The sequence below is a fragment of the Miscanthus floridulus genome, chromosome 5, assembly GCF_019320115.1.
Source record: "Miscanthus floridulus cultivar M001 chromosome 5, ASM1932011v1, whole genome shotgun sequence".
NCBI classification, from domain to species: domain Eukaryota; kingdom Viridiplantae; phylum Streptophyta; class Magnoliopsida; order Poales; family Poaceae; genus Miscanthus; species Miscanthus floridulus.
Window position 1 is genome coordinate 73,838,328 of NC_089584.1, and position 18,540 is coordinate 73,856,867.

At 44.7% G+C, this 18,540-nt stretch overlaps 3 protein-coding genes across 3 annotated transcripts in view; 2 read left to right on the forward strand and 1 right to left on the reverse strand.

The window, feature by feature from the left end:
* Positions 1-3,546: 3,546 nt before the first annotated feature.
* On the forward strand, positions 3,547-3,978 carry LOC136454773 (uncharacterized). The gene has a single exon (XM_066455066.1). The coding sequence runs from the start codon at positions 3,547-3,549 to the stop codon at positions 3,976-3,978; it is 432 nt and encodes a 143-aa protein (XP_066311163.1).
* A 1,290-nt stretch (positions 3,979-5,268) lies between these two features.
* LOC136454774 (uncharacterized) lies at positions 5,269-5,673 on the forward strand. Its single transcript, XM_066455067.1, has one exon. It carries the CDS (start codon positions 5,269-5,271, stop codon positions 5,671-5,673), a length of 405 nt encoding a protein of 134 aa, XP_066311164.1.
* Positions 5,674-15,028: 9,355 nt separating this feature from the next.
* Positions 15,029-18,540, reverse strand: part of LOC136454775 (uncharacterized) — a 34,754-nt gene continuing 31,242 nt past the window's right edge. The window contains exon 2 of the mRNA XM_066455068.1: positions 15,029-15,076. Coding sequence (XP_066311165.1) covers positions 15,029-15,076 — 48 coding nt within the window. The remainder of the gene's footprint in view (positions 15,077-18,540) is intronic.

Below are 18,540 nucleotides of genomic sequence, written 5' to 3' on the forward strand. Positions count from 1 at the left end.
TCAAAGATAGGAGGAGGTCCATCCCTGTGAGACATCTTGCTCTAAGCGATTAAGCTTAAAAACATGAGCACGAGGCTCTGATACCAATTGAAAGGATCAAGATGCCCAAGAGGGGGGGGGTGAATTGGGCTAATTCGAAATTCTCTTGCAATAATCAAATCCTACGGATAGCCCAATTAACCCCTTGTGCCTAGAAAAGTGTTTCTATTAAACTAATGCACAACGAACTCACAACCTATGTTCCAAACTTACTCTAGCAAGCAATTCTATGGATGTAAAACAAGTATTGAATTGCTCAAAGTAAATACTCAAGGTAAGTGCTCAAAGTAAATAGAGAGAGAAAGGAACGCGACGATGTTTTGCTAAGGTATCGGAGAGTCGCCACTCTCCACTAGTCCTCGTTGGAGCACCCACGCAAGGGTGTAGCTCCCCCTTGATCCGCGCAAGGATCAAGTGCTCTCTACGGGTTGATTCTTCGACACTCCGTCGCGATGAATCACCCAAAGCCGCTCACAACTTGAGTTGGGTCACCCACAAGCTCCGCCGGGTGAACACCAAACTCCCAATCACCACCAAGCCATCTAGGTGATGGCGATCACCAAGAGTAACAAGCACGAACTCTCACTTGACCACGCGAAGCCTAATGAGAAGATGGATGCACACTTTGCTACTCTTGATTTGCTAGTGAGGCTACTCTCTTGGATTCTCAAATCACAAACACCTCACTAGGACCTTGCTCTTCTTGGCACTCACAAACGTGTTTCTCAGCTGTTGGAATGAGCAAAAGTTGCTCCACTCATGAGTGGAGCTTCTATTTATAAGGCAGCCTGAAAAACGAACCGTTATGAGCTTCTGCGGGATGACCGGACGCTCCAATTGTTTTGACCGGACACTCCGGTCAGTTCAACCCGCGAACAGTTTTCAAGTGATGACCGGACGCTGTCAGGGTCTGGTCAGTACTGACCGGACGCGTCCGGTCGCTCTTGGATGCTTACTGTAAACAACCGGATGCTGGATACTCAGGATCCGGTCACCACTGACCAGACGCGTCCGGTCACTCTTTCCCAAGTCTGGACCCTTACTGGAGTCGACCGGACGCTAGTCCTCAGTGTCCGGTCACACGACCTTCCAGCGTCCGGTCACACCAAACTTGTTCTTCACGGTCAAATGAACTGACCGGACCCTGCGGCCAGCGTCCGGTCGCACCAGAGCCAGCGTCCGGTCAGTGTTTGACCCTCCATTCACTTCCAACTTTCGAACATATGTGAATGAAGTTTGCTCCAAAGGATCTTAGGCATTCATAGGAGCTACCTAGAGCTAGTTTTAACAAGTGTGCACCACACCTAACTCACTAGACTCAACTAGGTCAAGCTACCCGTTCATACCCCCCTTAATAGTATGGCCAAAGGAAAAACAAAGTCCTAAACTACTCTAAGTGTCTCTCCAACTCCAATCGACACTTAGAACTAGTTATCCTTAACCTTGTCATCCATCCTTTAAAAACTGAAACGATTTCCATTGTAGGGGCATGACAACCTTGATTGCCCAATCGATCTCCATTACCATGACCTAACTTAATTGCCTCTGCAAAACACACGTTAGTCATAGTAATCTTGTATTGACATTAATCACCAAAATCCAACTAGGGGCCTAGATGCTTTCACCGTCCACCCACCAATCTAGACCTCCCGGAGGCTGCTCAGAAGACTCCAGGAGTTATGGCTCTGCCCTTTGGGCTCGCCAACGTCACCACCACTTTCCAAGATGCCCTAAGGGGCAAATTCGCTGACTAGGTGGGAGACGCTCATCCGTTCGCCGAGCAGTTCACCGACTAGCCTTCGTTGGCCGTCAACATGCTCCATGTTAGCCGGCGCCCTGCTGTGTCCCTCCACACCATCTTGGAGGAGAGTCTAGGCTCCGAGTCCCAAGACTCCATAGAGACCCTCACCGAAACCTTCGCTAAACAATTTCCTCTCCCTCCTCTCTGGGGGGCGTGATCTTCAACGTCAGCGTCGATAGCCCCCTCGAAACGGCGAGACCGAGGAGGAACGCGCCGCTCGCGAGAACCAAAACATCAACCGTGCACAACGCCGAGCAAACGAGCATGCCCTCGTGATGGCCGAGCAGCAGCTCGACTCATAAGGGAGGCCACTCTAGTGCAACCTCGATGAAGAGTTTCTCCGCGTTGATGGCCATGATGTTTTCATGACTCTAAGCGCCAATCTAGCAGTAGCCACCAATGAGCTCGCCCGCCTCCCATAGACACCCAAGCTCACCAAGGTCGCTGCCATGCTTAAAGTAGTGCACTATCAGGTCAATGAGATCCACCAGGATTAGAGACCCTCTTACTCCACTTCGATCCACCAATCAGTTGCCACAAGGACCGACCACTGCCAAAGTCGCTTCACCGACCAGCACCACGATGACAGGCAGCCCCCCAAGGTGGAGCTAGGGTTGATCACGCTGAACATCACTGCCAACACGACCAGGAGGTCGACCAGGACGTCCGGGTGCATCTCAACAATCATTGAGATGCACGACGGTGCATCGATGAACACTGATTTGGTCGCCATGAAGATGAAATCCACCGCCGTTAGGAGTACGAACAAGAGTATGGTAACCCAGACTCAGCTGTCGAACCACTCGCTGGTGGCAATACCGCTGACAACGGCGTCGACAACTCCAAGGGGCCTCTAGCGTTTATAAGGACACTCCGAACGCTTCAGTGGCCCTATGGTTTCAAGATCACTGGGGTCGAGCCCTATGAAGGAAGAATGAACCCGACATAGTGGCTATAGGCTTATGCCTCTGCTGTCCGTGCCACCGAAGGAGGCTCTAATGTCATGGCAAACTACCTTCCTATCATGCTGATGCCTGTCGCCATGAGCTGGTTTACCAGCCTTGCCCCGGACTCCATCGAATCCTAGGAGGATTTGAAAAAAGTCTTCACCGATAACTACATGGCCACGTGCACTTGCCCGGGCACCAAGCATGACCTAAACCGCATCGACCAGAAGTCGTCTGAGCTCCTCCGTAGCTACATCCAACGCTTTTTTGAGATGAGGAACTCTATCCCCAACATCACGGAAGCTGAGGTCATCACCGCCTTCATCCGAGGACTCCACCACCGTGAGCTCTGCTCCAAGTTCAACCGCAAGCCGCCTATTGGGATCAGCGAGATGATCACAACCGCCAACCAGTACACCAATGCTGAGGAGGCCGAGGTGCGCTTTAATGAGGATGCAGGCACCCAACGACCAACACGCCAACCCCAGCAATTGCCCATGGTCTGAGGTTCCCGTCACCTTCAGTAGAGATGACCAATGGGTGGACATTCCCTACACAAGGCCTTTCCCCCTTGTCCTCGACACAACCGTCCTAAAGGTGTTGTTCAGAAAAGTGCTCGTCGACGGTGGGAGCGCTCTGAACCTCCTCTTCGCCGGAGCCCTAAAGGAGCTGGGCCTCGGATCAGCGGATCTAACACCCTCTAATTCCTCTTTTTGGGGTGTGGTACCTAGCTAGGCCTCCAAACCACTCGGAGAGATCATGCTACCAGTACAGTTTAGCACGGCGAGCAACTACCGTGTCGAGCACATTAACTTCTACGTCACTGATTTCAACACCGCTTACCACACCATACTTGGTCGGCCAGCTCTAGACAAGTTGATGGCTATACCATACTACGCATACTTGGTGCTGAAGATGCCTTCGTATGTAGGAGTTCTGGCCCTACGAGCAAACCTCTCCATCACCTACGACTACGAGACAGAGAGTCTCGCTCTCGCTGAAGCTACCGACCTCTCCATCCAGATGGCCAGCATGGTTGCTAAAGCCAAAATGTTGCCCGCCGACATGGAGATACTAGAGCTGGAACCTCCCCGTGCTTCCGCCAAGTCCAAGGAAGTGAAGGAGGTTAGCCTTGGGATCGACGACCCCTCCAAGACCGTGAAGATTGGGGCTCACCTTGACCCCAAATAGGAAAGCATGCTCATCTCATTCTTACGTGCCAACGCCGATGTGTTTGCTTGGAAACCTATAGACATGCCGGGGGTACCACAGGAGAAGATCGAGCACTCCTTGAATGTCTCGTCGACCGCCAAACCAATCAAGTAGAAACTTCACCGATTCATGCCAGACAAGGAGTCTATTAGGGTAGAAATAAAACGGCTCTTAGCTATCGGATTTATAAAAGAGGTGTATCATCCTGATTGGTTAGCGAACCCTGTTCTCATTCAAAAAAAGAAAAAAGAATGGAGAATGTGTGTTGATTATATTGATCTTAACAAACACTGCCCTAAAGCCCTTTCAGTTTGCCTCGGATAGACGAGGTTGTTGACTCCACCACTGGCTACGAATTACTCTCTTTCCTTGACTATTACTCTGGCTATCACTAGATCTCTCTCAAGAAAGAAGATCAGATTAAGACATCGTTCATCACGCCTTTCGACGTGTATTACTATACCACCATGTCCTTCGGACTCAAAAACGCTAGGGCGACTTATCAATGGGCCATCCAGATGTGCCTCGATCAATAGATCAGCCGTAACATCGAAGCTTACATTAACAATGTGGTCGTCAAGTCCAAGACCGCCAATAATCTTATCACCGACCTCGAAGAAACATTCGCCAACCTAAAATGATACCGATGGAAGCTGAACCCTTCAAAGTACATCTTTGGAGTTCTATCCGGTATACTCCTGGGCTACATTGTCAGCGCACGAGGCATAGAACCCAATCCCAACAAGGTCTCCGCCATCACCAAGATGAACTGACCAACATGCGTCAATGATATACAGAAGCTTACTGGTTGCATGGCTGCATTAAGCCGATTCATATCGCGCCTCAGCCAAAAAGGTTTACCTTTCTTCAAACTCCTTAAGGCCTCTGAGTGCTTTTCCTGGTCGAAAGAGGCAGACGTAGCTCTCGAGTAGCTTAAGTTGTTCCTTACAAAGCCTCCGATCATGATGGCGCCATGGTCCAACAAGACTCCTGATCTACATCGCCGCTACCTCTCGTGTCGTCAGCACATCAATTGTGGTCGAACATGAGGAGGCCGGACACGCCTATAAGGTGCAACGTCCGATATACTTCATTAGCGAGGTTCTTAATGAGCCCAAGACTCGTTATCCTTAGGTCCAGAAGTTGTTTATACGCTGTTCTGATTACATCGTGCAAACTCCACCACTACTTTGAGTATTACAAGATCGCCGTGGTCACCGAGTTCCCTCTGGGGGACATCCTCTACAACAAAGAGGCCTCCACTGGGCGATGTACTTCGACGGTGCCCTCAACATCAATGATGCTGGTGCGGGCATTCTGTTTATCACACTGACCAAGGATAAGCTCCGATACGTCCTCCGGATACACTTCGCGGCCTCCAACAACGCCGCCGAATATGAAGCATATCTCCATGGACTCCGTATAGCTGTTGAGCTTGGTGTCAAACGCCTTATGGTATACGGGGACTCCGTGTTGGTCATCAACCAGCTTAACAAAGATTGGTCTTGTTCCAACGATAAGATGGATGCATATTGCGCCGAAATCAGGAAGCTGGAAGGGAAGTTCTACGGTATTGAGTACCACCACGTGGTACGCGACCAAAAACAAATCACCGATTACTTGTCCAAGTTGGGCTCCTCTCGTGCCATGGTTCCACCCAGGGTCTTTGTCTAAGACCCTGGGTGGAACCACGGCATGAGAGGAGCCCAACTTGGACAAGTAATCGGTGATCTGATTTTGGTTGTGTACCACGTGGTGGTACTCGATATCGTAGAACTTTCCTTCTAGCTCCCTAATTTTGGCACAATAAGCATCCATCTTATCATTGGAACAAGACCATCTTTGTTAAGCTGGTTGATGACCAGCACGGAGTCCCCATATACCATAAGGCGTTTGACATCGAGCTCAATAGCTATACAGAGTCCATGGAGACATGCTTCGTATTTGGCAGCGTTGTTGGAGGCCGTGAAGTGTCTCTGGAGGACTATTGGAGCTTATCCTTGGTTAGCGTGATCAATAGAATGCCCGCACCAGCACCGTTGATGTTGAGGGCACCATCGAAGTACATTGCCTAGTGCTTAGGGCAGGCAGCGGCGATGAGCTCTTGGATCTCGGTCCACTCAGCGATGAAATCAGTGATCGCCTGAGACTTGATCATAGGCCTGCTTCTGAATTCGATGGAATAAGTGCCAAGCTCGATAGACCACTTGATGATATGGCCATTGGCCTCTTTGTTGCGGAGGATGTCCCCCAGAGGGAATTCGGTGACCACGATGATCTTGTAATACTCAAAGTAGTGGTAGAGTTTCCGTGATGTAACAACTTCTAGACCTGAGGATAATGAGTCTTGAGCTCATTAAGAACCTCGCTGATGAAGTATACCAGATGTTGCACCTTATAGGCATGTCCGGCGTCCTCACGTTCGACCACAATTGCTGTGCTGACGACATGAGAGGTAGCGGTGATGTAGATCAAGAGAGTCTCATCGGACCATGGCACCGTCATGATCAGAGGCTTTATAAGGAACAACTTAAGCTGCTCGAGAGCTGCGTCTGCCTCTTTCGGCTAGGAAAAGCGTTTGGAGGCCTTGAGCAGTTTGAAGAAAGGTAAACCTTTTTCGCCAAGGCGCGATATGAATCGGCTTAATGCAGCCATGCAACCAGTAAGCTTCTGTATATCCTTGTTGCATGTTGGTTGTTTCATCTTGGTGATGGTGGAGACCTTGTTGGGATTGGGTTCTATGCCTCATGCACTGACAATGTACCCAGGAGTATACTGGATAGAACTCCAAAGATGCACTTTGAAGGGTTCAGCTTCCATCGGTATTGTTTTAGGTTGGCGAATGTTTCTTCGAGGTCAGTGATAAGATTAATGGCGGTCTTGGACTTGACGACCACATCGTCGATGTAAGCTTTGACGTTGCGGCCGATCTGTTGATCGAGGCACATCTAGATGGCCCATTGATAAGTCGCCCTAGTGTTTTTGAGCCCGAAGGACATGGTGGTATAGCAATATGTGCCGAAAGGCGTGATGAATGATGTCTTAATCTAATCTTCTTTCTTGAGAGAGATCTAGTGATAGCCGGAGTAATAGTCAAGGAAAGAGTAATTCGCAGCCAGTGGTGGAGTCAACAACCTCATCTATCTGAGGCAAACCGAAGGGGTCTTTAGGGCAGTGTTTGTTAAGATCAGTATAATCAACACACATTCTCCATTCTTTATTCTTTATTCGAACGAGAATAGGGTTCGCTAACCAATCAGGATGATACACCTCTTTTATAAATCTGGCAGCTAAGAGCCATTTTATTTCTACCCTAATAGCCTCCTTCTTGTGTGGCGCGAATCAGCGATGTTTTTGCTTGATCGGTTTGGTGGTCGGCAAGACATTCAAGGAGTGCTCGATCTTCTCCCGCGGTACCCCCGGCATGCCTGTAGGTTTCCAAGCAAACACATCGGCGTTGGCACGTAAGAAGGAGACGAGCGTGCTTTCCTATTTGGGGTCAAGGTGAGCTCCAATCTTCATGGTCTTGGAGGGGTCATCAAGCCCGAGGCTGACCTCCTTAACTTCCTTGGACTTGGCGGAAGCATGGGGAGGTTCCAGCTCTAGTATCTCTGTGTCGGCGGGCAGTGTTTTGGCTTCGGCGACCATGCTGGCCATCTGGATGGAGAGGTCAGTAGCTTTGGCGAGAGCGAGACTCTCTGTCTCATAGTCGTAGGTGATGGAGAGGTTAGCCCGCTGGGCCAGAACTCCTATAGGTGAAGGCATCTTCAGCACCAAGTACGCATAGTGTGGTATAGCCATGAACTTGGCCAGAGCTGGCCGACCAAGTATGGCATGGTAAGTGGTGTTGAAATCGGTGATGTAGAAGTTAATGTGCTCGACATGGTAGTTGCTCGCCATGCCAAACTGTACTGGTAGCGTGATCTCTCCGAGCGGTTTGGAGGCCCTGCTAGGTACCACACCCCAAAAAGAGGAATCAGAGGGCGTTAGATCTGTTGATCCGAGGCCCAGCTCCTTTAGGGCTTCATCGAAGAGGAGGTTCAGAGCGCTCCCACCGTCGATGAGCACTTTTCTGAACAACACCTTTTGGACGGTTGTGTCAAGGACAAGGGGGAAATGCCCTGTGTAGGGAATGTCCGCCCACTGGTCATCTCTGCTGAAGGTGATGGGAACCTTAGACCATGGGCGATTGCTGGGGTTGGAGACAGCGTCCTCCACGGTGATGTTGAGCACCCGTCATGCGGCGAGCTTCCATTCCCTTCTGCTTTTGGTGGACGGAAGGCCCCCGAAGATGGTGGCGACCACCTTGTCATGGTCCTAGAAGGCATTGCCATTGCCCCCAGGTGGTCGGTGACCTCCGGCTCTGTCATTGGCGTCGTCGTCTAGCTTTTTGTTCTAGAATTCCTTAGCCAACCCGATGTAGTCCTTCATTTTGTGCCTGGCGTTCTTGTGGAGTGGGCACGGGCCGTCGAGGATCTTCCTGTACTGCTCATCATAGTTGCGCTTGGCGCGAGGTTCATTGACAGCAGCGATGATGTGGTCTGGCCGGCGGCGGTGATGTTGGCCAGACTTGGGCCCTTCTTGCCGATCTTGACTGCTGTTATAAGGATAACTACGGTCGTCAAAACGGCGGTTGCTGTGGCATCGGTCGGTGGAGCGGTACTCGCCAGATTTTGCAGTAAAGTGGATGAACTTTTTATTTGTTATTTCCCTATATTTCTAGTCAAATATTTTAGTTCTTAGCATGACAAATAATGGAAAAGCTTTTGACTATGCTAGTGGTTTTCAAGGAATGGTGCATTTACATGTCATTATTGTTTCCCAAAAGTTATAGTCCCTAAAGCCACAAAGTATGACAAACTTCTCACTGTGTGTCAGCGATTCTAGTTCTTAGCATCACAAATTAAGTAAAACTTTTGATTATTCTAGCGGTTTTTGAAGGAAAGTGCATTTACTTGTCATTATTTTTTTCTTCAATTTCAATTGTCGTTTTAGTTCATAAAGCCACAAAAATACTAACTTCTTTTTGTGCCAGCGGTATTAGTTCTTAGTTAATGATTTTAGGAGAAAAGTTAGTGATTCTAGTTGAAAAATAATTTACTTCTCATTATCAACTGACATGTCAATTTTTAGCATCACAAATTATGCACAACTTCTTACTAGGCCAGTAGATTTATAGGAAAAGTGAATTTACTTCTCACCTTTGTTTCCCTATAAATATAACCATCTCTTTCACTTACAAACCTGTGCAGCAACACAAAGTACATCATAAGTTATTGGTTTAACAATGAAAAGGCAACATGCCAGCGATGGGATGGGAAAGTAGGAGCCGACGCAGCACAGTGGTAGGAGGAGAAGATGAATTATCTGTACTGAGTATGATATCTTGTCCCAAAATATACATGCATTGTAGCTATGGTAAGTAATTAGCCATGCAATCATAGCATTAAGGTAATTGACCTCTTGTTAGTCAATTAGAGCAATCACCATTAATATGAGAATAATTGCTTGCCAAAAATATCGTGTAGCAAAATAAAGTCGCGCAACCACAAGGTCGAAGCGAGAAATCGCTGAACCATTCACATGCATGTCACACGGCCACGCACATCGCTCGGCCCGACGAGGCGAGTGAGCACACACGTGTGTTTCTTCTTTTCCTCTCCCCAATAGCTTCAACTAGTTTGAGACAATACTTAACTATTTAAGTTGACCTCACTCCTGTAGCAGCAATATGGGACTAAAGTCTCCCTATCGGCGCAAAAATGTGGGAATCGCACCGAGGGACACATAGCAAGTCAGAACGATCTGGAGATCTGCTTGGCTTCAATCATAGGACTAGTCGATCCTGTGAAATCCCAAAGGCGTGCCAGTCAATTTGACCTGCAATTGACAAGGAGAGAAAGTTTATCAGTAATTTAGAATGGAACATGCTGGTTTTGCCTAGACTGTTCCAAGTGTACCGCTTTGGGAGCAGCCAAACGCGAAAATCGACTAAATAGCCAATACGAGAAGAAATCGACTGTTAAGGACTATGATGCTCATGGGTCATGATTAATAACAAGCACAATGCACCTACTTTTTAATGATTCTTTCCCTTGAGCTATCAATATGTACACGTCAAAGATACATCATTGGCTAGATCAAATTTAATCAATACATGGTGCAAAGCCAATGAATTTGGTAAAAGAGATATACCACGCAGACAATCGACCGATTAATATAAAAAGATCTATGAACTGTCTAGATCTAATTTATAACCACCAACAGTGATGTTCGACCGGATCGATGCAGCTATGATGATGACAATAATCTAAAACTAGAAAATCCATAAAAACCGACTATATGTCAATAGGTTCATGAAAGCCTGCCATATCTGTGAAAGCATGGGCAAAATGGCTAAAATAGCCGATGCATGCATAGCAAACAAACAGACTACATACCTCAATCATGAACAAAACCACTAATCGATAATCTCTAATCTAAAGTCTTACCAGTGAGGTTCGATCGGATCGATGCAGCTATGGTAGTGTCATTAGATTAGATCTCATTAACTAGTGAATTTATCCAAGATCGAAATATGTCTTTGAATGTGTACTATGCTTGATTGGAATAGAGATAAAAACAACTGATCTAGCAGAATTAGCCATCAATCATGAGATGCATAGTGTGACCAAACTAGAAGATGACCAATTTTGATGATATGATGCTGCTCTATCTCTATTTCAATCAGATGATTTGTTATGATTAATAGAACATTAATCATAACAAGATCAATAACTGGTGAATCAACTAAAAGCAGCAAGGAAAAATCTTACTAATCTTAGCTGGATTCGATAACTGGTGATATTGTAATTAAATAACAAGTTATCTAATATAAGATCGATAACTTTGATCTATATTATGATTCATAAGAGATCAATCGGCTGATGCAGCCTTACAAATAATAATACAGATCGATAACTAACTTATACTAGAGCTCATAAGAGGTCGGTCCAGACCAATGTAGCCTTACAAATAGAAGTATAAGCCATAACTATACTTACAGACAAGCTAAGGTCGACCGATCGATGCAGCCCTGCTTGTTGAAGAACTCGCCGAGATCTAGTACTCGTACTCCTAAGGGTTGGCGTGAAGCCAAGAAAAATAATTGGTATTGATTGATTAGGTTGTCTCTTACAATAGTCGGGCCCAATATTTATACCCTAGAACTTAAACATGAATTCCTACTCAAATACGACTTATTACAATCTTTGAAATAAAAGAAAACATTCCTAACTTAAGATAACTTGGACCCTAATCCTTTCCCTTTTGTAGAGTCCGACATGTTTCCCCCAACAGCCATCCAGTACGTAGTCCGTTGATGTTGTCTGCTGATGTGCATCTACTAAAATAGTCGATTCCAACACTTACATCAAAACCAGCTGACATCGATTCACATCTGATCGATCCCTTGATGATACAATCTTAGAAGCTTCAAGTTCCCAGTGTTCTTCTTTCCAAATTTTGGTGTAAACACATGCCCTCCAATTTTGGGACAAAAATAATTTTATTCCAAAATTTCTATTGACCTGCTCACCAGTGTTGCAACCGTCTATTCTCAAATATACGCGTGACTCCTAATATTCTTGGTCCAAATTTTTATATAATACCCCAACATTATCATTTCCAACTCACTCGGATGATTTACTTTCCCCTCCTTCTTCAAGCAAGCCTCAACAACCAAAGCAGCCACCACCAGAGCTCCAACCCTAGCAATTCTTCTCTAATCTGCTCGAGCTGCTTGTCAAGTCATTCCTCTGCAACCCTTTCTCAGATTCAGATCTATTCCAACTAAAATGGTGACCAGCGACTACATCCCTAAGGTATGTCTCCAAATTTCCGCCCCTCAACTATCAGTCGTTGCTCTATTTTTTTCCTTTTCCTTAAGTTCATCTCATCTGGCTTTCTAGGGAATGAAAAATGAAATTTTGATCCCTTCGTCTATTGTTCCCAATGCTTCTTACCTTGGACCCAAGGGAGATACCAATCCTTCAAACTTTATCAACCAAGAAACCAATCAAATTCCTTTCAGGCAGTCCTTGGTAGATCTATCTCCTTGGAACACCAAAAATCCTTTTAGGAATTGGCCCAAAATGCCTAAGGGATGGAGAGACTGGTTCCATAGAGTGTTAGACAAAAAGGGTGGAGACTAGGAAGTTTATGATTTGAGCCAATGCCTAGCACTTTCACTATCCGGAATAGAGAGAAATGATTCACTCCTAATCGCCGCTTATTACTTCTGGTCCAACACTTTGAATGCCTTCATTTTTGTCACAACCCAATGACTATTATCTTGGCCGATGTTTATATATTGACTAGCCTTAGAATAATAGGACTAATGCAGCCGTACGAACTCTTAGGTGCTGGGTCAAAGAAACTAGCCAAAATATCAGACTACATAGGATGGGCAAGCTATATTCAAAACCACATTGGGAATGAATCGACTGTTAGCGAAAGATAACACGTGGCTTTTCTAAACATGTGGTTAGAAAGATTCATCTTCTGTGGGTCATCTTGTGGTCTGACTTACAATCATAAACTCTTGGCAGAGCAGCTAGCAGTAGGCATTGAGATTCCTCTTGGAAAGTATCTGTTCGGATCAGCTTACCACTTGATGCACCAGGTGGCCTCTCAGCTACTGAAGAATGAAGCAGTGCACACCATCAATGGCCCTTGTTGGCTAATACAAATGTGGTTAAATTTGTATATGCACAATATTGTGAAGCCAAATCTCCCGAATTTGAGTTTCCCCTCCTCCAACTTTGATGAGGAGTATAAAGGCGAAGAAAGAAGAATCCATCAGTGTATGAACTATGGTGAAGCTGTATCAGCCATAACAATTGTTGTTCAATGTAGGCCACCTCTTCAAGAAGTTTTATAGAGGGTTTGATGCAGATATTCTAACCTGGCTACCCTATGATGAAGATGAGAACAATGAGTTGGTCTTTCCATTCAAATTTCAATTTGAATCAGACTACTTAGATGAAACAGCAGCTGCAATCTTCAATTCTTTATCAAACCCTGCGTTCTTCCAAATGAATTTCGTCAAGGCCGATGGCAAAATGTCTACAGGTTCTTTTCTTCTAGGCAACCTTCTGACCTATGAATTTTACAACCCTTCTTTCGTAGCTTCGTCAGTTTGGTCTTGGTCAACTCCCCCCCGGCTATTTTTCAATGATATACTGAAAACCAAGAGAAGGCATCAGTGAGGCAATGGAAGCTTCTAGAGTTTTCCAGTTAGGATCAAATCTTCCATTCCCTCTATCTACATGAATGGACCAAAGCCTCCTTCACTTTTTCCTTTATATGATTCCTGGTGGCAAGAATGGCACTCCCACCTCTTCTGCATGGCCAGTTCATCCTAACTGCATAGCTCTAGATGAAGATTTTGCTTCCGATAGTGAGGTAACCAGCTAACTTCTTTTCCTCCATAAAGATCATCTACTAAAGTCCCTCCGACAACTTATCTAATAGAACTCCCTTGCAGGATGCTAAATTCAATCCCCGATTATGGACAGAAAAGGGCATGCCATACAGTATTATCTGCCATGTCCGATCTCAAGACTAGGGTCAACTATGCCTACACTGAAAAAGCTGATGAAAACCCAAGCTGCCTCTACAGTTATAACATATCAATCTTCAAAACGTAAGGCAGCCCAAGGGACAACCCAGAAAAACATTACTGGGAAAAGGCTTCGCAGAATGAGACCATCAACTGCTCAGGTAAAACAATTCATCTCCTTCCTAAAATGATATTCAATTTCTAATTCTGATTCTTTCCTTGCAGTTATCAACCATTGCATCCCAATCTGCTCTGGGTGCTGAACTTTTGTCTCAGGTGTTTAAATCAACACCAACCCAACCTTCATAGGCCGATCCTCAAAAGGAATCGATTTTGCACTGAAACAACCGATTCTTCTAGGATAGCAGAAGATGAGAACACCCCGAACTTTACTTCCTGATGTTGCCAAGGTATCTCCTCAAAACTCATAATTTTTATTCAATTTTCACCTTTTCTTTGACCATTTATCATGTCAGATACTCCCTAAGGAAACATTTACGCAAGAGCAGGAGTCCTGACAGTCTACCCATCGAAATAATCCTGTTGATGTTGTCACCCAGACCATCGAGTCCTTAGTCTAGCAAACAATTGATGGTAAGAAAGTCATATATCTATTTTATCCTTCTGTATGAACCAAAAAATCTTCTTTGATGTTTGTAGATACCAATATTGAAAGTTCAAAGCCGATTCAACTAGATACCATTGGTGCATCATCAGTTGTTCCTTCTCAGAAAGAAGCTACCCCAGAAAAGGTACTGTATCTCCTCATTCTTCTCATTTTCAAACAATTTGTTACTTCTTAACAAAACTTTTCTTTCCCACCTACAGGTACTTAACTCACCAGTCCTGAGCTATTCTTTCAATTTTGAAGAGTATATAGATGAAGATGAAATTAGTTCATCAGCCATCACTTCTAAAGAAGCTTTATCAGAAGAGACTAGAAATTGGCTAAGGGGCATATTGCCAATGCTTGAGAAGGATATAGATGATTTGGTCCAAGATGCAGATCCAATGCGAAGAATCTTCTTAGCCATTAAGGATAATTTATCCCCAGATCTCATCGAAGTCTTGACACCTTTATCCATCATTGAAGATCAAGCCCTAAAGGTGAAAAAGGCTCAGAGGAATCCATCTAACCCTGAAACTTTGATGGCTAAGAAGTATTCCAATAAACAAGAAGTCAAAGAATTAGCGCAACTAATTGACAATCTGAAGAATTCCTCTTCTAGAATTGAACTAGAGTTGAATCAGCTAAGAGCTAGGCGTGCTGAGCTTGAGAAAGTACTAGAAAGTGTGAAGGCCACCATCGATTGCCATGAGTCCAACTTGGTTTAGATTCCCAATGCCATCAAGTAGAAGAAACAAGAGATGCTGACCAAGGTCAAGGAAGGCAAGGCCATTCGCAGCAGCCTTGAGAATATTCCTAGATCAACCAAAGAAGACAAGCAACAAATCGTAGAAGTCGATGCTATCTGGCTAAAAGCATTGAAAGCAATCCAGGATGTTCTCAACTTGTAATATGCATACCAACATTTGTAACATGTATTTTGTGTGGAACCAATGCTAACCATATTTTCTATTGATCTATTGTATCTCTTATCTCGGCTAACGAGTCAATTTGAAAATAGCCAATTCCAGACTCCTGACTTTAACAAAATTAAATCTAAAAACATGGCTTCCACTAAGAAAACTCCCAAATCTTCCATCCTTAGTTATCAATGTCGCATTCTCTTCAACATTAGTGAGGCGGCGCTTCGCCTCCTATTAATTGTAGTTACTCTTCACACGTTCCGAGATATCTACCATCCCGTCTCCATGGCTATAAATACCAGCTGAGGGCTTTGGCCTCAAATGCATCCACACTTGCAACTGGTTCTGTTCTCCACGCTTCTCCGCCTTCACAAATCATGTAGCGGTTTTCTTCCTCCTCTTCATAGATCTAGACCAGCACTCATGGTGGGAGAGGATCACCGTGGCAAGCGCGTAGCAAAAGATCTCATTAAGGAGAACCTGCTAATGAGCTAGCGCCTCTATCGTATGAGGTGAGATCGACATCTTTTGCTCATAGCAATGAATTTTTCTAATTTGTTTATAGGTTTGTCCTAAATGACAGCCTTCGTCCACTTCCTCCTAGGGCTGGCGAGCCCTCCAATGCTGCATCTGATGCCACTTCCACACCGAATTCGTTATCGGACTCCTCTGACTCCTATAATGGCGATGACATCCGACATTTCCTCTGGGAGTGGAGGGCGGCCTAGGACCATTATTCTAAGGCAACTTGGGAGAACGGTTAGCTTGAGATCCGCCTCAGGGCCTCTGAAGCCACCCTCCTTGCCACCGAGGAAGAGGCCAACGCTACTCGGGCATGGCTGGCCGAGTCTGATGCCATGGTGGTGGGTAAGATGAACTCCAAGAAAACTCTCATTTTAATTTCCACTGTCTTTGTCTTGATATCTTCTTTGTTTCTATGATTATCAGCCCTAACAGTGCAGTTGGAGAACCTCCAGCTGGCGACGAATGTGGCTACGGCAGCCGTCCATGCTCGGGGCCCCTTCATCAACGCCCGCCTCCATGATGTCCTGGCCCATGTCCAAGAGATCACCCTCCATGGCGTCCATCGTGGTGCATCAGTGGCGCTAGCTACGGTGTAGGTTCAGACCGAGTACGAGCTCCATACCATGGAGACTGGTTTCCTGATGGGCGATGGCCCCGAGGAGCATGAGGAGTTAATCAGGGACTTTGTTGATGCAACAAAGGCCATCGTGGACATTACATCTGCTCAGGATGTGATAAACAATATCTTTGACTAGTTTGTACTTAGGGCAAACTAATCAATGAATAAAAACCTCTGTTTTTCTGTGATCATGTCTTAATGTACTTTCTGCAATGTCTTGTGTATACCATAATCGTTTCTGTGTTGGTTTTTGCTCTATAGGCGATACATATCGTATCAACTTTTCCTCTCTCTGGGTTAATTTTTAACTAAAGGCAATACCCTTCTGGTATCCGGCTATTAGAGCCGATGACTGAACAAATCGGCTATCAAGTATTAATCCAAACGCTAGGATAATATTCCTTTACACACTTTCCATTGATCGCTTCTTGATAGGTTGCACCAGTATTCTTCAAACCAAAGATCATTACAACCCATTCAAATAAGCCGATTACACCAGGGCACCTAAAAGATATATTCCTTAGCCATTATATTCAGCATTGTCATCCATAAAACTAATAACCTTGTTCCTAGCTGCTGCATCTACCAACATATCGGCTATCAACATCGGATAACCATCTATGGGTATAGCCTATTCAGATCTCTGAAGTCGATGTAAATTCTTAACTTCCCATTTTTCTTATACACAGGAACAACACCCGATATCCACTCTGCATATCGGCACTAGTTGGATAAATTTTGCTTCTAGTAATCTTTTAGTCTCCTTTTTTATATCATCAAGAACACTTGGGTTAAATCTCCTTGGAGCTTGTTTAAACGGCTGATATCTAGGTTTGATTGGCAACTGATGTTCAACAATTGATCGATCTAGACCAGGCATCTCATAATATTCCCAAGCAAAACATTCTTTAAATTCCTTTAATAAATCTATCAACTCCTGTTTATACTCAGGATCCAACTTAGCACTTACATATGTTGGCCTAGGCCTATCTCTAGAGCCAATATCTATCTCCTTTAATTCATCAGCTGACGTAAAGCCATGTCCTAGTTTGACATCTATACCATCTATTAGGTTATCCATTAAAACAAACTCTCAGAGCCGACTGCTTGGATCGGCTGTTGGCTTTTATCATTGATCTTAATGAAGCATCCTTCCCATAGCTTGCTAGAAAAACACTCGAAGTCTTCCAGTTCCTAGTATATTAGATCAACTGTTGCTATACTCATAGAATCATGAGCATGAACCAGCTCAACATCATCTCCATGCCACTAAATCAAGCATTGATGCATAGTTGAATGGTACACAATAATTTGCATGAATTCCAATCATGACCAAGGAGTAAATTGTATGAACCCTTTTCATCAATGACAAAGAATGTAGTGAGCAAAGTCTTACTTCCAATTGTTCAATTCAACATTTATTGCCCCCTAGGTCTTGGATGCATTACCCCCAAAATCCTTAAGCATCATGTCGGTCTTAAGTCAAATCTCCTAGTCCCTTGCCAAGCTTGCGAAAAAGTAGCATAAGGCATAAGATTAACAGAAGTGCCTTCATCCACTAACATTTTGCTCATCGGCTTCCCATCAACAAAACCTTTTACATATAAAGCCTTTAAGTGCCTGATGCTTGATTGGCTTATCAAATATAGCTTGTTGTATTACTAGTCAACTTGGACAACTATCTCCTCATATTCTGATTCATCAAAATCTAAATAGACTTCTTAGGTTTGCTAGAGCTCTAAATTCTGACGGCAACAGAAAAGTCATTTGAATATTAGCTGATGGTTGACCCCTACCGGCTATTTGTTTAGCATGCCACACTTGAGGTTTACTAGATTTATGAGCCTGTAGCACCTGGTTTTAAGAACAAAATTAGATACACATCATATGTGAGCCTAGAAAGTCAAATCTCACATATAACTACAAATAATGGTAATATCAAAACACAATGCTCAATATATAACGTACTTAGTATAAAGTATATAACCTTAGACAACAAACAGCAGAAAGACAACTCCGATCTTTGGGTGAAGACTCCAATTCCACAGAAACAACTGACTGGTTGATCACAAGCCTAATTCCTCCAAACTCTAGCAATCTGGTACCCATTCAGGATTTTTATCCAAATAATTGAAAAATAAAGCAAGCGTAAGTATATGTCATACTCAACAAATATAATATAGGGTTCATAAGGCTCAAAAGGCTGACACTGGTTCAACTGTAATTAGCTTTTAATGAGTCATGATTTTAGCAATTGGGTGGCAAC

Coding starts and splice junctions, on each gene's coding strand:
- LOC136454773 (XM_066455066.1), top strand. CDS start 3,547: ATGCTACCAGTACAGTTTAGCACGGCGAGCAACTACCGTGTCGAGCAC.
- LOC136454774 (XM_066455067.1), top strand. CDS start 5,269: ATGTACTTCGACGGTGCCCTCAACATCAATGATGCTGGTGCGGGCATT.